Consider the following 25825-nt stretch of genomic DNA (forward strand, 5'->3'; position numbering starts at 1 on the left):
TACCATGATCTTGTCATAGCTAACACCTTTAAAGACTTTTTTTAAAAAATGTAAGTGATGAAATTTAGCCTTAAAGGTATTAGCTGGGATTAATATGTTCTTGCTGGAAATAGGTGTGGGTCTGACTGAAGCATACAGCTTTAGGTTTATATATTAATCATGTATAATGCAAATAGTTAAGAAGTATATTTGTGAGGAAAGTGAATGAAGCAATTCTGTTTTATTGACAGACAGGATTTGTCGGAAATGTTTTGCTGATCAGATTAAAACTTCTCAACACAGCAATAAGTGATGGATTCAGGAAGGGGCAGGGCTAACATGACTGCCTCCAACAGATTATTTACATATGAACATAACAGACCTTACTGAAAGCTTACTTTTCAGGAGGGAATTTTTTCACAAAACTGTTTTATCATGTTATATATAGCCTCTAAAGTGGAATTAGGAAGTGTGAGGTTTATTCAGATGAAGGGAGGCAGGCAGTCCATTTCAAGCAGGTATCTCTTCCCCTGTGACTCCTAGGCAACCTTTAAATAATTTTAAATCTTCCCTTCATGTTAAAGGCTCATTGTCTTTCATAGGAATTCTTTAGAAGTCTTCTGATCCCAAACACCAAGAGTCATTTCTCAAGACAGCACTAGATTTCTTATTCCAAGCCTCTCTTATGGTTTTCTAATATTCTGTGTCTTGCTGAATATGGTATTCAAGAATTGCATATCTTTGCTTCAGAAGAAAAGAAAAAAATCACCAGTCATGATCATTACGTCCATTTCTTAAAAGAAAAGGAGAAAGATAACAACTAACTGCATATTCTCTGACTTCATGGCTCCCATTCTAGCACTGTGGTTCCTAATTCAGCATTGACTCCGGCAATTCTTTCTCTTCACATTTCTTTTAGTAGTCGAATCTCTTTCATCTTTTTTCTTTGTACTCCCTCCTCTGGTAATATCTGACAACCAAAACATTGAAGCATTTCGCTGAGGTGAAAGAGTCGTGAAATAACACCATTCTGAGGCACTAAGTAAAGGTATAGCTGGAATTACCACTATTTCCTTCATAGCTTTGAGTCTTGTTAGGTAAGCCGAGTTGTTTTTTTAGCTTAGATGAGCTGCGTTTATATTCAGAAAAAGTCAAAAAGTTTTAGAGGCAGCAAGTCATGGAAATATGCTAGGCCAATGTTTATTCTTGCAGTTCACCTCTGAACTACCAGTAAAAACTAGTATCTACCCTCTTTTGGCAAAAAGGTAAATAGCTTTTCATTTAACATACAGATGGTACTGGAAATGCTAGAAGAGAAAGGCCACCAGTCCAACTTAAGAGCAGATTTATCACAGAAACTATGGAAAGTAGAAATTTATCCAGCACTGCTACCAATACAGTAGGTAAAAACTTTCTTCAAACATGGAGGAAAAGAATAATCTGCACATGAAAGTGTTCATTTTAAGTTCATATTAATGCCATCAGTGGTGAACGGCTGTATACAGGAAATATCAGTGTTATAAGGGATGAGTAACAGGGAGAGAAGAGGGTTTTAAGCAGACTGCACTCATGTCTTCCTTACTAGAGAGGCAACCCAGTTTCAAGATCAGTGACTAAGTCCGTCTAAGTCACTAACTTTTTTCTCAAGTGATTTGAGCTACTGCTCTATGGCCTGTGCACAGACAATCTACATACAGATCGAAGGAAGAGAGGCCAATACACCACAAGGAAATCACAACAACATATTTATGTTAATCTTTGTTATATTTTGGAAGGCTGTTTCTCACCAACTTTGTCACCTGGGATAAACTGCCTGGGGCAGACTTCATCACATCCTGCCTTTGAGAAAGGGGGACATTTGGGTTGACCTTGTGGAGCAAGGCAGCACATTATGCAGGATCACTTAATTGCTACCACTGTGAGTTTCACAGAGGAAGCCTGGAGCTTTTATCCAGCAATAGGGCTATCCCTGAGGACAAGAGTCTAGAAACCAGCTTGTGAGGGAGAGGGAAAGGGAGCCACTGGGAAAAAGAAAATAACAAACAACAGAGCTCAGGATATAGTATTGGGGGAAATAAAGGCAGGTATGGGCACGTAGTTTGGAGTCACTTCACTTGTTTAAATACCAGTCATAAAAATGATATCAGAATTGGGGATCCAGCTATACCAGAAGCCTACCATGGTCCTCTTCTGCTCAAGTCACTCCCCAAAGCAGCTCATCTTTTATGTGCGCTTGGTTAAGGCTAAGGCTATGCCTGTTCTATGCACACCTCAACATCCCAACAGCACTTGCTCTAATAGCCATGCTGGGAGCAGTACGTGTGTTAGTGTGGATGTGTGAGAGTGCACACGTGCATGCCTGCTATCTCAGAGCCAGAGGGGTTTTCATTAGATTCAAACAGCAACTGACTCTCCAGGGAAGCTCCTGCTCTTATTTGATAAGGGATGCTCTTTCATCACACATGAAACTGCATACAGTGATCAGACAGGCACTGCGCATAGCTGCCAACAAGAGGAAAGCTGTTTTTCTGTAGCATATTACAGCAGTGTGTCACTACTGCAGTTGAAGACTGGTCCAAAAATGGTCAGTTATGGTAGCCACAGAAACTGGTACTTTTCCCGATCCACAAAAAATCTGCAATTATTCATTTGGTAGAGAGATTTTGAATATCATGTTTTTTTTGAGAAGATTGAGCCAGTTATGGTAGATCAGAGTGGAGAAGACATCTGAGCTACTGAGACTCACAAATCTAATACAGGTAACATACTTCCTTTCAAAGAACTTCCAGTCATTCATTCTCTGACATTAATACAAACAAGTAAGCACAGATGTTAGTGGTCTAAAATACAGTTCTCCAGAAAATAGTAAGTTGGATTTCCTTTTAGAGAAAAAATGAAAAAAAGTCTTTTTACTTTCAAGGGCAAATCTTTGCCAAGCTAACTGACATCCCAAAACTTCAAAGTACTCATTCTATCTGCAAAAATCCTGCAGGCAGAAAAGTGCTTGCCTTGGTGACTTTTGTCAGTACTGGTCTAATAAGTCACCCAGGCACATCTGGTACGCCGCATCAACACTTTCTTCTTCACTTTCTCGTGAGAAATTATATCATCAATTATATCATCTCTCCGTTTTTTTTTCATAATACTTTCTCTATATTCTCAGCTATGTTCATATTTGTGGGAGCTGCAGCTAACCCACATCTTAAAACTGGATTGTTTTCTCTTGAGTCTAGAAAGTAAAGAAGACGGGTTGTGACTGCGTATACATTCCAGATCCAACCGAATTGGGAGATGTACTTTCTGAAAGCTATCTGCCAGTGGCTAAGTTAAAGTGACTACTGTAACTACAACCTAGAGTATCTTGAGACTTGATCAAGGGATTTTCTTAACCGCATTTTCTTCTACTTCTGGGATTTCTTTTAACAGATGCTAGTGGTATTTCTCTTTTGTTAGATGTTTTTTGACCTTGACCAAAGAATTTTCTTACTTCCCCTTTGCTTCACATAGCTCATAAACATGGTAAAAATATTTGAAATTAGATGTTAACCCTTTTCATCTTTAAGTCATCTTTTCTCTCTCTCATAAACAATGTTTTTTATTAACCCCCATACTGACTTTCTAGGCACTATCACAAGCAGTTGAATGACAATTATAAAATTAAAACAATAAAAAACAGCCTTCCCCCCTCCAAACTAGGGAGGCAATAGACAAGCCTTTTTCACTCAGTGGCAATATCTGGATCACAGAGAAGTGTTTTAGTTCTTACTTTTAACAGTGAGGTACATGGACTTGCTGACGTCTGCTCCCACATCATTGCTGACCTTGCAGAGGTAGTATCCACTGTCTTCTTCCAACACATGTTTAATCAGCAAGGAGCCATTTGTGAGAAGCTGGATACGACCATTCAGTGCAATCGGCTGGAACTGAGGAACCCCGGCACCTACAGCAGGACCCCCACAGAAACAGGTTAGTGAGGAAGGAAAGGGTCTCATTCGTAAATAAGGCAGAATCAATAGCTTCTAATCTTAGAGGCTTGATTTAACTAAAATGCAGTTTGTTTCTGGGATCACCAGAACAAATAGCACGGTTCTTGCCAAACTTGAACTCATTAAATGGAAAGGAAAGAAGACTTACAGAATATATGGTAGAAATAATTTGCCCATGTTGTTAAGGAATAGAGATAAAGGGGCAAAAGGAGCATGAAGTGGGAATGGAAGAACCAGGAAGGGAGAAGGAGAGAATGAAAGAGATTTGTGAACAGCTCATGGGTAAAAAGGCACATTTGTTGTGCATTTAGAGGTTGATAAATTATTGAAAATTACAGCTGAACAGTCACAGAACTATGCATCCCTTATGCATACACCAAATGAATTTCTTATGACTAAGAGGGATGTATGTTGTAGTAAACATGGAATACTCAAGGGACCTCTAGGACCTTGTTTACTAAACTCTGGGTAACGTGGAAGAACACATCAGTGACTGTATTGCCTGTTTCCTCCTACAGCTGAACTGACTGATGATATGTAAAATCTCTATTCTGCCATGTCTGGGGCCAGTATTCATTCATACTGATTTAAAAAAATTACAAAGAAAGAAAGAGCTCAAAACACTAATCAAGCATAGCTGCCATATTTCATAATAATTGAAATTCCGTAAGCCAAAGGTTTCTGCATCAACTCTGATTTCAGAAAAAAAAAATCTTAATACAAATTTAAAATTGAAAAAACCTTCTAAACCCCATGATTTGTACACTTGTAGACACACACCCAAACTCTTTAACATACAGAATTTTGGCAGAAATAGCAGCTGGTTGGACACAGTCACATGGAGCTGGAATATTTTTTTTTCTTTCATATGTTCACAGATGACTTATTTACAAATGTATTAGGCACCACCTTTTTGCCCCATCCTGGAGGAAGGTCCACTCAAGGGATGAGTCTCCGCTTGCATAAACCAGGTTCAAAACAGAAATATAGAGAGTGACTATTTTATCCAAGTGGAGCAATACTCTTTCAGTGGAGTTACTGAACATAGTGTCTGATGATTCTTGAATTACTACTGGAACATTAATTACAGTTCAAATATGAAAGATCTCAGTTTCAATCCCAATTGTGTTAAAGCTACTTTTACTTAGAATGGAGAAACTAGGTGATTTAGGGAATAATGGACAGCTTTTATTTAGCTAGCATATTATAATACTACAATGCTTACATTGTCGTAAGGTCCAGAGGCCCACCACAAGTTCAGGTTTCTCCAGCATTAGGAATTCTCTAAATGTATTAAGATACAGTTGTTGCAACAGGGATCTTACAACACAGTTTGGCAGCAAGAGAGGGGACTTTTTAGGGAAATCGTAAGATAGTCTTCTTCAAGGGAACTCTTACTACTTGCTGTACACGAAGTTGGTATCTGTCAACATTAACTACTATATGCAGTTGGCTGACTCAGCCCAGGAGGAAACACAATGAATAAATACTATGCAGAATGATTTAGTATAAAATAGCAAGCTATAACAACCTATGAATATAACACCTGGAATATTAAAAAAAAGACCTGACATACATGCTAAGATTCTTCTAGTCCTAAAAGAACTTGCTTTGGGGACTGGCAGTTACACTGAAAGTTCCCAGGGCTGATACTGGGAATTTAGAAATGTTAAAGGAATAATGTTTTCAGAAAAAAACAGCTGCAAAAAATATTTAATTTTCAGCTATTTTAGTCACATGCATAGCCCTCCTCCTTTTTGTTGTTTTTGTTGGTTTTTTTTTTTTTACCTTTTTCCTTTAAAAAGCCATTTTCTGTCATTTAGTAAGAAGGCACAATTAAGCCTCACTAATTTTACCTATTTGCAATGGAGAGGCCAAATAGTCCAATGCAAACACTCACTTATATTTCTCCACACAAAAAATTTTGGTGTTCCAATAAAGGAAAAGACCACTAGTCCTGTACATAGGCAGAATTTTACCTGTCTTATGGATAGTTCTGTGGATGGATAAAATGTAGCATAAAAGTTTGCAAAGGTATCTTATTCCTTACATGTATCTTTTCTGATATTACAGCCAAAGTCCTTCTCCAGCAGTGATAGCCACTAATGGACAGCAACTGCATGGAGGATATTGTGGGGTGACTACATGCTCATAAAAGACTAGAACAACATATTCTTGATGATTAGGGGTTCTCTGCATTGATCTGTGTCATTATTTTTCAGAGACAACATATCTATTACAAGTCTTTCCCAACTGCACAAGAAAGCAGACTCTCCCTTTTCTCTCTTTCACCAACATAAAAAGCCTGAACGCCTTGCAGGTGCAAAGATGCCCTTTCCACTCTGTTGTGGCATCTACAAATGAGCTAAGACCTGATTGCTTCACTCCCGCTGGCCTAACTGCAGCAACTATTTCAGAATTTGGTACAAACCCAGACCTTAAAACAATTACACAATGTGTCTCTTTAAGGCAAGATGCACCATATAGCCCACAGATGTGTACAGCATACAGCATTTTAGTTAGACTAGCTATCGAAACTGAAGGCATGCATTAGCAAAATGCAGAGAGAGAATAAAAATACTGACCTTTTCACCTAGAGTTATTTTGACCAAAAATTGAAGATGCAGTTTGACAGCTTTGCCTATATCAAGTGCTTAAAACTTTCTCTGACTTACAAACCTCAGAGGTGCTAAGAGAAAACCTTAAAAAAATGCCACTTGAGAGTAAAGCACCCCTGAAATCAAACCGTTTTCTTTTTCTTCTTTTCTAACATGGGCTGGTTGTCTCGTCACTGTTAACTACAACTCAGCTAGCCTGAGTTGGCCTCTTCCTTCATCACGCAAGTGGAATAAAACAGAACTGCTTGGTTTTGACCTACATTCACAATTAAAATCTCATGTTCCTCTAAGATCAATGGAATCTGGAGCACCGCACACTTCTTGCCACAGAACAGAACATATCAATGAAAGCAATGACAGTCTTCAAAACAAACACTTCGTTTCCTCCACTCTTTTTCTCCAGATGTAGTGTAGCCTTATCCTAGGGACAGCTAGCATTAGATAAGGATTTATTCTCATCAGCACCTGTTTTTGTGCTTCTCTGTATGTCGTTTGGGGCACATCTAAAGATCTCTAAAGAGCTGACTCATGTACCCAGGATACAGGGTTTGGAGAGTTTTGGTTTTTTGATAGCACCAGCTAGAAGATAACTGGCTGGAAGACACAATTTAGCAAGCAGCACATTTTAATTAAAAAGCTGTCAATTTCCTATGGCTAGTTAGGGTCAAGTGGGGCCAGTTTTAATGCTCTGTTACATGAGAAGAAAATGTTAAAGCATTATGTAAAGTGCATACTGAATTACTGCTTATGCTAATGCTACCTGACCTTTCTTCCTTTCTGAAAAGATATGATTGGCCATGTTATCATGGACTTGGAAGGAAAAAAAAGCAGCCAAACGCTACCAGTGAACGTAATTCTGAGGTTGTCTCAATTAGAGCAGCATTTCTTTGCTCTCAGGCTTACACTTCATCACCAGTCCCGCTGAGAGGATAGCTAACACGCGCACACACACACACATTCACAGCTCCAGGAAGGGAACTAAGCTAAACCGAAGTTCATCTAGCTCAGCCTTGTACCTGTGACAGTGGCCAACACCACACGCTAGGAGGAAACAATAGAAGAACAGTACAAACATAACTGGTATATCCCCTTGCTGTATCCTGCTAGCTTCTGGCAACCTGAAATTTAAACCAGTAACTTACAGGTAAGTAAGCTATTACTAAACCACAATTAATCCCTCCCAAGTGCTCGCAGGAAACCATACCTTTTGAATACTTCCAGACAATGGTAGGAACAGGATAACCCTCTGCAGAGCAGTTGAGAATTACAGCTTTTCCATATATACCATCCTGGTCACTCGGTTGAACCACAAATCTAGGGGGCACTGCGGGAGGAAGAAGATGAAGCCGTGAGAATTTGTGCAGCTGCTCAGGGAGTTCAAAGTGGCAGCCCAATGGAAAGGGAAAATAAGAAGGCATGACATTTCGTAATCGCAAGAAAAATTAAAAACAGCTTTTTAAGGATGCAATCATATTGTGAAGATGGTTTTATGAGATTTTTTACTTACTGTGCATAGATTTTATGTATTTCTTGCCAGGGACAACAAAAGCACTGGTCTTGACAGGATATAAAAATAAGGTAATAGAAATCTCTCCATGGGAGAGGTTACAAAATAGATTAAAAATAAACCAAACTGTCATGGTCAGAAAAGAAACTCTTGCTTGCAAAGTGAAAGGATTAACAGCTATCTAAGAACAGCTAAATATTTCTCTGTCTTTTTTTTTTTTTTTAATAACAGTGAGCATATATATTAGCAAGTTACAGAAAAAAATTAAAGAAAAAGATATGTACCCTATATAACCTTAAAATAACAATAATTCTTTAATTCTTAATTGGATCATTTCATATTTAAATAACAGTGTCTGAAACAGATTCTGACAGGATTTATCATTTCAAACACAACCATGGAAAGTTTCAACACATTTTGTTTGTATCAGAGGCCTTAATGGAAACAGATGTATGTGCAACCATATAGATATATATTAATAGAGCCATTCTAAGGCATCATAAAACAACTGCAGAGACTCTTCCAGATATATACAAGTATATCTATAAAGTAACAGTTATATATGTAAAGCTGTACATGTTTCAAATACAAATACATAGCAAAGAAAACAAATTCTTGTGACAATACTAGATCAACAGTTGACCATTAAGGACAGATATTAAAAGTCAATGTAACAACAAAACCTGCAGATTTGACAGAAGTTCAAATGAAAAGCTGAAAACTGTGAAGACCTTTCAAAAAGCCACAAAAGTTACAAAAACTAAGAAGGGTGCTTAACAAGGCTATGGCCTTATCAAAAGGTCCATTACAGTCAGAGATTTTCGTTGATCTCCTGTCCTTTGGTTCATGGCTAGAATAAGTAAACACTTCAAAAAAAAAAGGAAAAAAAGAAAAGAAAAGAAAAAAAGAAAAAAAAGAAAAAAGAAAAAAAGAAAAAGAGAAGAAGAGGAAGAAGAAGAAGAAGAAAAAGAAGAAGAAAAAGAAGAAGAAAAAGAAAAAGAAGAAGAAGAAGAAGAAGAAGAAGAAGAAAAAGAAGAAGAAAAAGAAGAAAAAGAAGAAAAAGAAAAAGAAAAAGAAAAAGAAAAGGAAAAAGAAAAAGAAAAAGAAAAAGAAAAAGAAAAAGAAAAAGAAAAAGAAGAAGAAGAAGAAAAAGAAAAAGAAGAAGAAGAAGAAAAAGAAAAAGAAAAAGAAGAAGAAAAAGAAAAAAATGTTTGTGCCCTCAGGCCATGAACTCTACTTTTTGTGACTTCTTAGAGTGCTAGATAGGGAGTGTAGTAAGGTGATCAAGCTTCTGAAAGACTTTTCTCCCCCTCAAGCTGAGTACAGTAAGAAGCTCAGATTTAACACAGTAAGGAGAGATATTAATAGTCCTTCCTGTTTGACCAAACTGGAAAGTCTGTGTTGAATTTGTCTGCAGGTACAGGTAGAGATGCTGAAAGTTGGGGCCTTCAAGAACATAGGGCCCAGAGAACACTCTCTGCTCATCCCAAGCACCCACTGGGCCTTATCATCTGCCTATCAGGGAGTGCCAGGAATGAGAAAAGAAAGTATGAGAGAGGGCTGTAACATGAGGAAACATAAGGCAGCATAGAAAGGGATCATTGGTCACGAGACGAACTATTCTGTTTTCCCTAGGATCTGAAATAGCTCTTAGTGGCTTTCAGTACTATTTATAGATCTGAAACTCCAGCTGTCAATGATGGGACTAGCCAAGGACTGCTCAAAGTTGGAGATACCTAAAGAAATTTGTTCCAGCTGCAGAGAAACCTCCTCACAAGGGCTTGAGCCTTCTTTCCTCTGCCTCTGTAATCCAGTGCTCCTCTATCACCTTCTTTCTACAGCTACAACTAATTTTTAAAAGATGAGTCAGCAGTAACTGGAACAACCTTATAGTGAGCAAATGATCTCTTTAACTGGACCTTCTGCACATTCAGTTCTAAAGCTATAACATAAAGAAATTTATTAACTAAATACACACTGAAAAGTTGTATTCATGAAGAAATTGTAACTGTGTTTGGAACATGGTTACAAGTAACACAGGTAACTATCAGCAAGGGAGGTAAGAGCCACCTTTGCACTAGAAGAGATCTTGTTTCTCCTCCTTCTGTAATGGACACCTTTATTCTATTTATTGCTGTCAAATATTTCAGCTTTCTGAATGACTGCCATATTGACAAGTTTAAATAATATGTTGTATTAGGTATGCACCAAACATGCAACCCTGGCAACAGCAGTCTTGGGCAACCATCCACCCTGTTCTAATTATCTGCACATTGGAAACATCAGTAGTTCAGTTCAAACTGTTCTTTGTTCATTTTGTCACCAGATGCAAAAGAAGTCCTAAATACTTACTTTCCAAAACAGGTGAAAAATGTAAGTAATTGCACAAACATGTTTGATTTCATGCCACTCACAGTTCATCAACTTGTTTCACCTGGAGAACTGTAAATAAATTTATCTTCACAACTTCCGACAAATCAATTATGAGCTGCTTAGCTTGTAAAGAGAATAGACAAAAAAAGTAGCCCAAATGTTGTGAAAAAGCACTGCCATTAAAAGATATTATGTAAATAAAAATTTTGGAGTTTAAAGTCTACAAGAAGTCAAGAGAAACAACACATGCTCAGAGAAGGACAGGTATGAGAATGGACATGTTTTTGCTAAGAAACAGAAAACATATTAGAACTAGCAAGAACTGCCCTTCTGGGTCAGACCAATGGTCCATCTACCCTAACATGCTGGCTCTGGCCTGGCAAAAGGCTGGCCCCTTTCTGCAAGCCCATTCCCTTCGCACTCCCCCGCCACCCACAGCTGTTGCAAGATGTGCACCATAAGAAACATGCCTGATCGGGGTGCATTGAAAGACCTGCTGTTTACTGTGACCTTCTGTCACAGACCTTCTGTGTAAAGGAGAATTCTCTTTTATATGTTTTAACAAGCCCTCCCATCAGTTTAACTGTGTGCTTCTCAGTTTCAGTAACATGGGATTTGCTGAAGAACTGCTCCATGCTCATCTTATTCACCACCTTCTTGATACTACAAACCGTACTACACACTTCCATGTTGTGTAGGAGTGAATGCAAATATGCAATATTCAAACAGACAGAAAATTACAGAGATTGAATTATAGCGTGTGAATAATGGCAGAATTCAAGAGTAGAAGGGTATTCAGAAATTAAAATTCTAGGCAATATATTCAGTTTCCTCACCTGGGATTATGCAAAGGACAGATTATTGTATCATCTACATACTGCTAATGTAATTATACAGATTTGACTTCATATAATTGCATAAATTGAATAAAAATCTAGTCTCTCCTAAAGGACTCATGCTTTTACCCATCTCCTCTATGCCAAATAATTCACCTCAGTTGTATTAGTCTTACAAAGATTATAACTAATGCAACAAAATGACTGATAATTACTGGGCTCCTTTGTCACTGAAAAGTGTGAAGAGTATAATGTCTCTTATAAGTATCTCTTACAACAAAAGTGTTGGTATTTCTTGGTTTAATTTCCTTTCTATTTGATAACATTTTCTTTAGATTCTCCAGAATTATCTTAGAATTCTCTTTTTAGATTGGTCTAACAATAATACTAACAAGAACATTAGCAAGAACCAGCAATTTTCCAGGAAATAATTTGCCACTATAGTATCAATGAGTATACGCATACAGAAAGTTCTGGATAAACTAGGCAAGATTGCCCACTATGTAATAAAAGCAGGCAACCTTTGGAATACTATTTATATTAAAGTTATTTATAAAAATAACATATTTATCTAATCCCTTTGGACATATGTTAAAAAAAAAAAAAAAGTGGTTGTCACATATAAATATTGTTTGACCATTCCTAGGGAAATATCTCCTTCTGTGTCTTTAAAGAACTTACACAGACTGTAAATATCCCTGATGTGTTGCGCCCTGATTGCTGACAAGCTCTGAACTGGGCTTTGTATCATCTTGATTTCACTGTATTTTGGATATATGTAAAACATACGGTTTTGGCTCAGATATTCTTGACCATGCTTTTTCCTGCTAAGGGAATGCCCAGTTCAATGGTCGTATATGAAAAACTATTTTTCTATCCCAGTTAAGAACACTGACCCTTTCCATTCCAGCGACCTTCCTCAGACAACAATATGTCATGAATGCGATACTTAAAAAGACACAAGAGAATAAGGAATCAACAAGTAAAACTAAATGTGAATAAGATGTGGTGTGCAAGGGAAATACATGAAACCTTCAATAATGACTTGGAAGTTTGGGGCATGATATGTGATCACTCAGGGTGGGAAAGAGCGGAATCATTTTCTAAAGTAGTTTGCAAGGCTTCAGGTTCTTGTATCTGCTCTTTTAATTTATGACATTATCATTTTTTAATCACTACTTTTGTTATAGAATTTGGTATTAGAATGGTAACCGTGGAAATTGGATTACAAGTCCAGAATAAGTGTATGATTAGCAATCATACAAACATAAACAGAGTACGTTTCAATCTTACTTGGCAAACACTATGCCCACATGCAGTAACAGAATCAATTTCTGTGTTCACTGAGACTTTAGCCTTCCTTTAGGACTACTTATAAAAGTGCCAATTGCTACTGTTATTTTTGAGGACATGACTTCCTGACTTTTAGTCTTAAGATTGTCATTAGAAACCAGAAGTGATGCTACAGCAAAAGGAATTACTCATTCAGTGATCTTTCAAGTGTTTCTATATTGTTAATTAGGTAAAACCATATCATTTTTCTTCTTACAGAAATGATTGGGAAGTAAACAGAGGATACCTTTTTTTCTTTTTTTTTTTGGGGGGGGGGTTCCTTCCCCATTGATAGTTTCCTTCTCAGTTTTATCTCAAGTGAATGAATTCTTCAGAGCTATATGCTACCACGTTTTGGAAGACAATGCTGTTGACTACTCGATCTAGATTTTAGTATTTAGATTCAGATTATAAAGATACATTCACTTTTTCATTATCCCCTAAACAAAATTTGCTTAGTAAGAAATTCTCCAAGTTCATTTGTCTGATCTGCTTAAGTAGAGTTAATGGAGAAGAGAAAGCAATTAGTTTTCCTCCTCTCTCTGTAGTTATAAAGGTGTGGGTCATCCTATGCCCCTTTATAAATGAAGCACCCTGAAATAACTCATGAATATGACTGAACATTTCTTCTCTTATTATTACCTTTGTTTCAGCAGCACAGTCCCTTGAGCCTATAAAGGAGGGCATTTAAAATTGCTTTAATAGTAAGTTTCTTTCAGGCTCTCTCATTTAATGCAGCCCACGGATCTGTGATGAAAAATGAGCTGCTGAATTGTTTAGTTTAACAGCAATAAGTTGACAGATGCAAACTATTTAACGGTTGAACTCAAAGGACCTAAAAAAGGTATTTCCTCTCAATATTATGATTAGCAATCTCAGGCTCTCATGAAGGGAAAACAAAGGATGAGGGAAATCACAATAGGATGCTGAAGCTAACACGAATGCCACAGTGACATTTCAAAGGATGGAAAATGCATTTATTATCTACTGTGAAACAATCCTGATAAGATGAGAAAAGATGAGAAAAGATGAGTTGGTACCCTAACAAGATACTGCTTACTAGTGTCATCACTGTTGACAAAGATGGACTTTACAAGCTACTAACTAAAATTAATTCATAAGTGCATTCTAATGTTCCCTAATTTAATTTTGTTTCACATAAATCCAAGAATCCTTTCTGACTCTGTTTCAGACCAGAGACAAGACAACAAATTCAAGCATTCCTTGCTGGACTTAAAATCTGTGGAAGTGCTTCTGGCTCCCAAGTACAGTGATTAGTACATTACACTAGAGAGTAATGCTGAATACTCCTAACATGAGCTCCTCTGGTGGGCTACTGGAGTGAGTTAAGAAATAATCTATGACATCGGCCCAGAATACAATGTTTCATTTTTACATGGAATATTTGTACTTTACATTTAGATCATACTGTCAAAATGATGGAAGAAATTTAATCAGCCAAAGCAACCATTGATGTATTAATGAATGAGTTCATTAAACACTGTACTTCAGCAGAGATGAACAGTTATTAAATTTGGTCATTGGACCTAAGAGGTCGATTTAGCTGGTTTAGTGAAACCATTTCCTATGCAGTTCAAGAAAAAAGATGTACTTCTGCAAAATGAGAAAGCGCCGAGTGGTTTGTGTTGATCAGGTTTGCCTAATGAGAACATTAAACAGGAAGTGAATCATTCAAGAATAACCTTCAAAGCCAGAGTGTAAACACCAGCAAAGAAAGTAAATGAGTTTTGACACCAAGTGTGACCATAAATCTTTTCCGTCTACTTTTCTGTCAGAAACTGCATTTACTGCATCATACTACCATCAGAAAGCAGACCGATGCTTCATGGAAGATTCAAGGCTCAGGGGCTTTTCATTGGGTACTTAACTATCTAACGATATAAGACATACCTGGCAAGCACAAAATGAAAACACATTTAGGCTAAATGCATTAAGGGGGGGTTATTAGGTATTTAAAGACCTTATCTCAATTTAAACTCATGATATGTTCACTAACAGGAATTTTAAAATCATGATCTATATTATCTTTGAATTTTCTGTTCTCATAGTATCTGAGAATTTTTGAACTCATAACACATTCATGAGCTTTTTCCTTTTGGTTACCAATTAAAATCTTTTTCACCACTCTTTATTTCATAATTATTTCATTCTCATCTTAGGAACCTCTATCAAAATGAATAATACATGATAAAGTGTCTATAGATTTTTAATCACTCTTTGGAAGACAGCCTTAATTAATAAAGCTTTAATTAATTCCACAGAGTGACTTAAGGATTTGACAGAAAAGATATTTTCCTAACTTCCACAGACAGTTTTCATGATAGGATCCTATTCTTTCCTTCCTGTTAAAGAAACATTGCTAGTATGTTGCTAGCTCTTAGAGCAGTCTCAGTTCTGGTGGTTTCCCTGTCATAGGTTCCTAGCAAAGTATGAGTGCAACAAGAAATAAAATAATCAAAATAATAACAATTTATTGGTTTCTGAGAAACTTTTTTTTTTTTTTTTTTTGATGTATTTCCAGAGGAACTGCAAGGAGCCAGTGCAGCACAAGCTTCAAAAGTGAAAGCTCAGTTTTCACTCACCTGGGCTGCCTACCTGCAGTCCCTGCAGTAAAGAGAGGATGGCCTTCTTAAATAATGACCTCTTTTAGAAGATACTCCGTAAACATTAGGACCCATCAAGCCTTGTTCTCTGTGGATTTGTATTTTATGGCTGCGTACAAACTCTAGTTGTAGCATTTCCTGTGTTTATAGAAAGGCTCACCAGAGTAGATTTTCTGGTGTCTAGTATTATGCTGTTTCACACTTAGTAAAGGTATTTCTAAACAATTCAACTCCTTTTGTTAGCCTTTTAGGCTTTCAGTTCTATCTGAGGCATTTCCACCTCTTCAGATTTATCTGGTTTGGCCAGAAGTGTTGGAGGAAAGAAGTACTGGCAGACTTGCATCCAAAGCATGTGACTACAAAGTCTCATTTCTAGCTCCTCACCAAGGAACCTATGACAGGGAAACCACCAGAACTGGGACCACTTTGAGAGCTCTCTATCCAGGGTTGCACAGCTGCTCAAAAGCTTTCTGCCCTCATTTCCTTTCTCTCAGCAAGTCCTTTCCATCTCCTGTGTGACGCTCTGCGAGGAAGCTCTGTGGAAGCAGGTCATCATCCTTCTTTGCTAAGTCAGGCAAATTCCAGCATTGCTTGCCAGGTATTTGGAAAAGTCCTCATTACCATTTGGTTGATTTTATACAGCCCAAATTAACAGAAATAACAGTGAGGATTTAGTGTAATGTGCTTACAATTTTTAAAAGATCAGTGTTTGTTTTCCTTTGGCCATTTCATACTCCTTATTTTGGAATAGTCATCATTTTTAAATCTACTTTTAACAAGAAAACACCACCAATATAAATAGGGGGAAAGGAACTTTGTGGGAACAGTCATATTTGCTTTATTTTCTTCTCTCACTCACTGTCTGTTGTCATATCAAAAATGCATACGCTTCATATAAGACATTCTCAGAACCCATCTCCTGACATTTAAAAAAGTCAATATTTACATTTAGAGCACACTGCCGAGAAACCATCACACAATGTAGATTAGAAACAAGAGGAACTTAAGCACCATTTATTCTCCCTTCATTTAGAGGAAAACTGCTTGGTTGATTTAGTAAAATATATTTCTGTCATATGGCACTCATAATAGGAACTGATGAGGAAGAATCTGAAAGCTCAGAGAAGAAACAGAGAGCAGGAAATCTACTCTTTACTTAAATGTGTATAGGTCAGGTTAGATGCAGATTAGTAGTGACCAAAAGCAGCCCTCTGATAGATGTCTTCTGACCAATGTGGAACAAGTTGTTTGAAGCAGTTCAATATGAGGGGAAGAGATCAGATCCACGGTGGGCAGAAAATTCAGGTCAAATATCAGACTTTATTTTCCCCCTGCCCCACAACAGAGAGCTATTATCCCAGATGCAGAAGGAAAACTGATTCAGTTATTACCATTTAAATTGATAGAAATAAGAGAGGAGAGGAGCTTAAAGAAGGCTGCTGCAGAGTAATAGCCCCAGGAGGAGGAGAAGTAAAAGAGGAGAAATGAAGTAGCCCTCATAGCCTAAAGCTTTGCAGCACTAGGACTCCAGAAAGCTTTTCCTGGCTTTGGGGGAAATAGTGTGAAAAGATACCCTCTACCAGGCCCATGGCTTTCTAAGGACTCCCTCTAGTCATGCACACCCAATGGCAGTCATCCCACCAGTGACTAGGGCAGGGCTTTCAGCAGGAAGTCCAAGTAGGGCAGTGACACACCTGGGGAAAATAGAGCTTTTGGCATCAGCAGCACAAAAGTGGCAGCTAGAGCTGGCTCCCTGAAAGCCCTCACCTGGAGGAGGAGGTAAGAGAGAGGCAGAAAAATGTGCAGGGGAAATCACATTGATGCCAAATAGTGGCAGGAGGAGAGCAAGGGGAAAGAGCCTGCCTGTTGCAGGCAGGCTGATATAACCCCAGCAAGGCTCATGCCGATCAGTTGGGCATAGAGCTGAAATGCCCACATTTGGGCTTGCACCAGCTGTTATCACCTCATGGTTCTTGGCACTGAAAACAGGACAGTCATTTTCTGCAGTGCACCAGTTTTCAGCGGTACAACTTCTGTCAACTTCTTGTTTTGAAGATCACCCTACCATCCTTGTTTTGATGAAATGCCTGTAGGAACTCATGCAGAGCTGCTAAATTGATTCTTTCCCATCACGTGAACAACTTTGCAGCACTGAGCATAGCTGCAACTTGGCTGCTATTAGGTGGTGCATCTCTGCACAGGGCAGACATACTCAATGTGCTTTCTGCTATGGCAAGACGTCGTGAACTTTCTCTAGTACAGGAAAAGAGAAGGTGAGGAAATTCTTCTTTTACTACTAGAATGATCACTAGGGTTAAAAGCCAACAGAACAGTGTAGGAAAAAATAATTAAGGGGATGTAGTTAATTAAATTACTTCACTTAAGAATTACTGGATAGGTGGTGAAAGTAATAAATGTCTATACTGAGTAATACTTCAAAAGTAGTTAAAATTAGTGAAAAATTAAAAACAATCATTAAAGTAATATTCATATCAAAACTAGTGAAAAAGCAATAGGCCCATTTGCAGCTGAGTTGTGGAATTACCAGCATAATGAAAGTCAGCATACAAATTCTGTAAGCGGAAAACTAGGGAATATTCCATTAATGATGATCCTAGGGCAAAAGGAAGATTTGATTTAAAAGGAAGAGGTGTTCAGAATGTTTTGCTTCAAATGAGTTTTTGAAAAAATACCTGACAGAGGTGGCAAAAAGCCCTAAGTGGTTTTAAGAATTGTCTTGGTAAGCTTATGGAAAGGAATGTAAGATGTAGTGATCTGCAATAGCCACAAACAACTAGGGTCCCTTGCAGTATCCCTACTCCCTCTTTCTCTGAGCTGTTTAATGGCTTGGTAGCAAAAGGAGATGGTGGGAAGAAAGAGTATTGCAATCTTATTCAAAGCACTTTGAAAAATTTTCAGGAGAAATGATTTTTTGAGGGTAAAATTTTTCACAATAAGTTTAAAAATATATTACAAGGCATAAATAATCTTATGATGATCCCAGGAAAAAGTCTTGGCTAAGGTGTGATTTAAAAGGTAAAAGTTAATGGAGATAAGGTATCTCTCTAATAGGTCTTGTCCACATAAAATATTTCTTATGGAAAGTCTATATTCACATCTGTTTCGAGGCAAAATGTAGTGAAGTGAGCATGAGTAAATGAATCATGCTAATTGAGTAATAAACACAAATTAAAAAACAACAAGAGAACAGGAGAGTATCTTCTCCCTATGAAGAAAACACCAGTGCATTCCTTTTTACTGATATAATGTTATATGAGAGGATGTTCTAAATTAAAAACAGGCATAATCAGACTAGAATAATAACAGAGAGGAATTTGATACCATTTCAAATGCCTGATCCCAAAGGATGAGTGAGCTTGTACCTCACAAAATTTTCCAGAAGTAAATTTGGTGACTTCCTCATTTGCCCTGTGCACTCCAGGTTGTTAATTATGTTCAAGGCTCATATTTTCCAGTATTTTGTACTTCCCATCAAACAGATGTCATTAGAAAATACTGATGAATTCTGCTCAATTGGTGCCCTTCAAACTAATTACATCTACTTACCTCTCACAATTAATTGGCTTTGGTGCTCCACAGCTGCTGCATCATTTCTAGCTATACAGGTATAATTCCCATTGTGCATCAGTGAAAGATTAGAAATCCTTAAGGAGCTGGTGAAGTCAATGTTGTCAATTGTCACCCCGAGACTAGCTGGAATAGGCCTGCCATCCTTCTGCCAGGTGATTGTGATGGGCAAATCCCCAGAGACCACGACGCAGGGAATGAAGACTCGCTGGCCGATGGAGAACCTTGGGAACTCAAAAGGCTGAATAAAAGGCGGAACTGAAATAGAAGAGAAAAAATGAATTATTGCAGACAGAGCCTCATTTCCACAAATAATGTAATGGAGCAGATATTTAGTATGTGCCATGCTGAATATATCACAGTAACACCTTTGATAGCTATAGAGCATCTTTTAGCTAAAAATCACATCCCTTACAAATACCTTTATGGGACAGGCTTTATTTTTCTCAGCTACCAGATGCATAAGTGGAGAGGACAAGCAGTGAAATCCCCAGCTTCCAGAGATATCAAACACCATTGATTCCTGCAACTGTATTCAGCATCTCTTAAAAAAAAAACCCCACACATAATGCTAACTCTTGATTCTTCAGATCTTTTACAAGAGAGATTACCTGGAGAGTCCAGGAAGAGCTCAGCAGTTTTCAGGTTCTGCTCCAAGGGCCTTGCTTAGGATCATAGAACAAATCTGGAACAGTGTTCCAGCTGTGAGACACCTTTGTCTCTGGGACAGGATAAAATAGAGTAAAAGCTTGTAGAACTAGTCCTGAAACTTTTTTCTTAGCTTTTCAAGGCACAGTTTTCAAAAAGATTATTCAGAGGTATGAAGTCAGGGCATACATAGTATTGTGGATATCAAACTTATGGTAACACTGATTTCTGAGTAGAGGCACAGTGCATGGCATAAACTGCCAAGCTGGTATAATTTAATTCCTGCTAATGGTTTGAAGGACTTTTTCTTTATTTGGCCAATAGTCTCTCTTTTTTTAATTTACTATTCTGCGGGTGAAAACAAGGAAAGAAATGCTCTCTATTTCCGACATAGGCAAGAATTCTGCTATTAATAAAACATTTTATTGTCATGTACTTCTATGAAAACAGTGGGCTGGTTTCAGTAAAAAGTACAGGAAAATAATAGAGGTGCCTCAGTTTCATCCAACTGCAGCTGAAACATTTACCAACAATGTGGCAGACCAAGAGTCATACACCTACCCCAACTGAAGGAATTTAAATCTTCTCCCCTTCTCAGAGGACTCTAACAACCAGGGCATTGATCTAAGATCAGTTTCTATCAATCACTCTTGAAAAGACTATAAAACCAACTTTGCAAGCGATACTCATTTATTCATTTATCAAAAGAGATAAACAAAGACTAATCAAAAGAGATAACCAGAAGAGTTTATGTACTTCAGAATCAGGAGTGCCTTTTTCTGTTCTTGCCCATGAGATTATGTAAATATTGTCTACATTGCATTTGAACGACATCAAGAAGAAAGATTGAAGGAGACCCACAGCAGAACATTCATATTACTGTATATTGGATGGAGCTGCTGGTTTTATACAAATGTGTTTCTTTTGACCTCTCTCCCTTTAGCAAACCAAAAGCTGGTTGCTCCTCAAAACTGAGTGCCAAGAAGAAAAAGAAGTTCTTGAAAATGATTTCAACATATGCCAACCCACTGACTTCCTTAGCAGCATTTCTACTCCCTCACGAGTGTCTTATTTCCAGGTGGCAAGGACAGGTGTCCATGACAGTTAATATGTCAGCTTGATGCACTTCTTTTCATCATTGCAGATGTTGGCTGCTCTTGCATCAGGAGTAAGAAAGTTGATCTTTGAGGAAGTAAAACTGACCCCTTCCTAAGGGCAAAGGCATTGGTCAAAGGTTTGTGTACATCTGCATCCCGGAGCGAGAGGGAGAGAGACAAACCAGGTATGAAGTTCCCTGGTTTTGGAAGAGCCCTTATGCTGTTTGATGGGGAGAATTCATGACAATGAGCAGCTGTCACAGAGAAGTACCACCATCAGGCTGCAGATATAACGATGCAGGATGTAACAACTCACTCTTGCAGGCTTTCCGGGACTTCTTTCAAGATTGGTTCACTGTATAGAGTGGTGAGAAGTGCCACTGCAATCAATTTTTCTCACACTCTGTAATGTCTTTTCCTGACTGCTATCTCTCAGATTGATAAAATCTGTCTTGTTGTGTTTTGAAAATCTGGTAGATCAAGCATACAGGAAAAAAAAAAAAAGAAAGAAAGAAAGAAATTCAGTGCAGATTACTGTGTTTATTTGAACTTTGAGCACTGTAAATTAATCACTTTTCCACTAGGGAACTAATGGCACAAAATGAGGCAAAATGTCTGCCAGCCTTTTCTAATTATCTTAGTGCAGCTAAGACAGTCACATGTGATATTAAGACAGTCATATGAGATATTTTGAATTCTTTGAGTGTCAATTGAAAAAGGCCAAATTTCTCTTAGCATTTATTGACACACAGTTTATAATGTAAGTGGGAATGAGAAATTTTTAGGAGACTGTCAAAAGGTTTGACATAACCTTTCCCCTTGATGAATGCAAGTACCTGCTAAATGCCAAATGGAAGCCACATACTTGATGTGTTGGCTAACACATTTCTTCCCAAATCCTTCTCTTAGTATGAGGCTGCGTTACAGAAAAATATACTAAAAATTCAGAACAAGCTGGCAAATTGCTTCTGTATTTTCTGCTGAGGACATAATAGATTTGAACTAATCATCCAGTGACAAAATGATATTAAAAAAACCAAAATCAGACAATATATCACTTTGAGGACTTTCAAATGCATCCTCACTCTCCACCTCCCTGATGAAAAAGAAGGGGATTAAGATCATTACGTCATACTGAAGCATTTTTCACAAAATATTGTTTGCAAGGCTGAATTTACCATTTCTAAAATTTATGTAGCAGCCTAGAGAGCACCTCAGAGATTGTCTAAAATACTTACAGACAGCACATTTCTCCTGTACACAAGTTTTTAAGATACGGAGGAAATCAGCACTTATTTCTACTTTGCAAAGTATAATGTATATTCAACCTGAAGGAGCTTGCAGTCCTGACAAGGAGCTTATTTTAAAACACAACATGTAATTTAAAATCAGCGCTTTAAAAAAGTCAGTAGTCTAGCAATAACTTGAAAGTGTTGAAAAATGTTTTTGAGCTACAATATTTACCAGTTTATGCTGCTTAAGACAGTTCCCAGTGACCAAATATAGCAGATAAATTATCTCCCTGTTAGCCCAGAGAAAAGAACAACTACCAAAAATCATTTATTAAATCTTAGGAACAGAGTAAAACAAAGCTGAAATCAGGCTAATCATTTATGAAATACAGAAGTTTCCACATATATTTCTGAAGTACAAAGTTGATGTATTTCCAACAGAAGAAAACAGCAAGCTTGACTAACCAACTTTTTTTTTTTTTTTTTTTTGTACAGCAATAATACAGCTTTAGCTTACAGCACTAAAAAAACCCCAGATCTATACTGCTATAAAACTGATAGAAAGGTTATAATAGGATGGATGTATTTAAAAATCTGTTCTAAATACTGCAGTGTGTAATACAGTATTTTCCTTCTCTAGAAGGAGCTTTGGTTTGATCAGACTGAAGAGCTCATATTTGTTTTTTTGTTATATTATGCTATTTTATACATAAAATGTTACATGTCACATACATATAGAGAGGGGTATATGTGCATGCATACACAGAAGGGATACTTCTTCCTCTACCCACAATGGGCTAAACAGTGAAAATCTCTGCTCTCTGCTGTAAAATACAATGGCTTGGGAATGCTTGATCGATGAGTGCTTCTTGAATTAAGTGTCTCTTTAAGAAGAGGATCACGGGCCAGTCTCATTAGTGCTAATGTAAAAAGGCTTAAATTATGTTTTCTTGCCCTAGCAAGGTCTTCTGTACCTCTGGGAGATTATTGTAAAGGAGGGCAAGGAGGGCTTCCACACTGCGTTCCATTAGCAGAGGAAACATCTCTAATTTCTTGCCCTCTGTTCCATGGGAGTTGCCTTGGAAGAAACTGCTGAGGCAATTCACTAAAACAGTATTCTGCCGAAACCCTGTCTTCTTCAGCAGCTCTGTGAACACAAACAATGCTGCTCTCCTGTGGTTCCCCTAATAAAATGAAAGTTGTCCTCTTTTTTCCTCATTGGCTACTGTGGATTTTCCTGCAATGACACTGTTGCAGGAACTGCGCCAACACTGTACAATACTTTTAGCTAGGAATACATACAGTCCATAACCAGTGAAGCATTTTGTAGGTACAAAGGAATTGCTGCCGTGCTTACACAACACAGATGCACTGGCTTATGCAGAGTGATAACCACCAAACTACGTAGCCTCTTGCAGAAGCCAAGTGACACCAGATATCATGTACTGAGTGTGAAATGGCCAAAACTGTTTTATATTTTCACAGACCCTAGCCACAAGCTAATGATTTGTGCATTTTCTGATCGATTTATTGACTGTTTCTCCTAAACAGTTCCACCACTTTGGGTGATGGTCTAACCAGTTCCACATAGCCACTGAAGCACTTGTTTTTTCTGCTTCCTTCCTCTCTGTATTGAGCCTTGTCAGTAGGGCATGTCATTCATTGAACTATCCATTAATGACATTTCCTAGTCTGAGACACCTGCCTTCCTCTCTTGTTGGACGTTAATGAAAACCATCCTGAGAAGAGAATAAGATTATATTCTTCAGGCCTTTCTAAGAGCATGCATTGAAAAGAAAAGAACCAAATAAATTGCTGTGATGTCTCTGCGGCTGCACAACATTTTCATCTATTTGTAAGCTCATTAGTTGCCAAAATTAACCCCATAGTCAAAGATTTTCAAATCTCATGACAATGAGCGGTGGTATTTTATTAGTAATTCTGCCACTGAGTGTGGCAGAGCAAGTGCTCTGGTGTGTAGATAGCAGGTAAGCTTATGAGACTTCACTCTCCACCTTAGTCCCCACTCCCCCATCCTACAATACAACACTGGCAACTCACAGGCTCTCTGATACTACTTGGAAATATCCTCCAAATTAGAGATGACTTAAAATGTTATGTAGAAACCAAGAGTGATTTTATGTCACGTCACATCCATTTATTGAACTTCCTCCCTTCAGCCTCCACTGTGAGGGAAAAAGTGCATGCCCTTATAGCATGAATCACCATGCAAACATAGAACGGAGAGAAGCTCAGCTCCCTTCCCCAGAGGATGCATTTGCCTTTGCTTTTTATGGAGAAATCATTCTTGATTCAAAGATAAGACAGCAATTGTAAAAGAGGTATATTAACAAAGCAACTGTTACCTTCACTGTTAAAGTTTTACATGATAAAATGCCTAACTTACATGTATCCAGAAGCACTCTCCCAGTTGGTTATTTTTACATTGCGTTTGGAAGCTGATCCTCAAATTCTGTCCCCTAGATTTTACAGTAACCTTGAGTTGAATGTATGTTGAACAGTGAAGAGTTTACACAGATCTCCCAAGTCTTGCATACTGAGTGCCAAACAGACTGTCTTAAACCCTTCTTCAGACACCCCCATTGATTAGGTGTCTTTCCCTTGTGACTGCCGCTTTCACAAGGGAAATATCACTGCCAAAGTGTATATTTCCTCAAGGCAGCCTCCTGCTCCCTGTAGCAAGTCCCCATTAAGTGACCCCAGAATAACTGTTCAGGGTCTTTTTGAGGATCTTTCACAAGACTGGTCACCTATTCTCAACATATGGCCAATACATAATTCCTGCATAGGTCAATTCCAGATAGTGTGGAAGATCTGAACATTTCTTCCTGAAGGAGTTGCAACAGGCTGGGAGAGCTCCAAAAAGATACTGCATGGGAGCATGAGAGAAGAAAGGCAGGAAGAGGTGTTAATGAAAGAAGTATCTAAAGGTTCTGTCAAAGCCAGAAGATTTTTCTCACTCAAATCCTTAGCAACATTCATTCAGTAGGACTAATTAAAAGTCAAGTCTTACATACATGCATGAAACTAAATTCACACTTGCTTTAATCTATACCACAGACTGAAATAAGCATAAAAAAATCAGCAAATTGCTTGATGACAGCATGCAGCATGGGCCACAGAGCCCTTGAAAGAGTCTCCTTGAAAGTTTTCTCCTTCTGTGCCTGCATAGTTTTCAGTATCTAAAACAGCCCACCTTGAACCGCAATGCAACTTCATGAATAACATTTTATATATTAGAAAAAGCTAAATACTTCCCAGAAAAAGCAGAAGAGGATCTATTTAAATAGTTGCAACATTAAGGTATTTAGAAGTAGTCCTTGTTTTTTTACATGATTTCTAAAAAGAAACAGGTATTTCTAAAAAGCAACAGGATGGCAAAATTCTTTTATCCTGTTCACAAGGGGTGAAGTGCTATCACTTCAGGATAAGGTAATAAGAAGTCTTCTAAATCAATGAGATACATAAGCTCTACAAGATCAGAGACAGGCCTTTTGAACACTGTACTTCTTTTTTTAATGATGCTGCACCCTTCCCTCTCTGGGGCTTCTTTTCAATTAATTTCTGTACGAGAAGTGTGAATAGCAGCAGGCTGTTTACATGAGAAGTGCATCCCATGAGACTGATGAAAAGAAAATCATCACTTAGCACTGATGGCTTTTACAGTAGCTGAGAAAACTATTACTATAAATTACATAATAAAAAAATTGAGATAATGACTCAGTCCTGTTTTAAAAATGCTTTGAGATTTACTAAAATGCTGCAGAAAAGATGTTGTTATTATTATTTTACCTCCTTGATACTTGAAGGTTTGTTTTTCAATGGAAATATGGAACTGACAGATGGGGTGGATCATAGTCTCTTACTTTGTTTGCCAACACTTCCCATTATAAGACCATTTTCATTTGCTTACAGTTTGACTTTTGTTTGGATAGTATTTTTCCAGGCCAGGTATCTGCCTTAGGTAGAGTCATTTCAGCTGGA

The 25825-nt window shown here is 37.8% G+C and overlaps 1 protein-coding gene across 3 annotated transcripts in view; it reads right to left on the minus strand.

Annotated features, from left to right (window-relative positions):
- DSCAM (DS cell adhesion molecule) overlaps positions 1 to 25825 on the minus strand; it is a 384026-nt gene that overhangs the window by 141075 nt on the left and 217126 nt on the right. For all 3 annotated transcript variants that reach the window (XM_062573710.1, XM_062573727.1, XM_062573718.1), the window contains exons 7-9: positions 18823 to 19101; positions 7788 to 7907; positions 3746 to 3919 (exon numbers count right to left, since the gene is read on the minus strand). In XM_062573710.1, the coding sequence (XP_062429694.1) occupies positions 3746 to 3919; positions 7788 to 7907; positions 18823 to 19101 (573 nt within the window). The remainder of the gene's footprint in view (positions 1 to 3745; positions 3920 to 7787; positions 7908 to 18822; positions 19102 to 25825) is intronic.

The sequence above is a fragment of the Rhea pennata genome, chromosome 1 (assembly GCF_028389875.1).
Source record: "Rhea pennata isolate bPtePen1 chromosome 1, bPtePen1.pri, whole genome shotgun sequence".
NCBI lineage: Eukaryota > Metazoa > Chordata > Aves > Rheiformes > Rheidae > Rhea > Rhea pennata.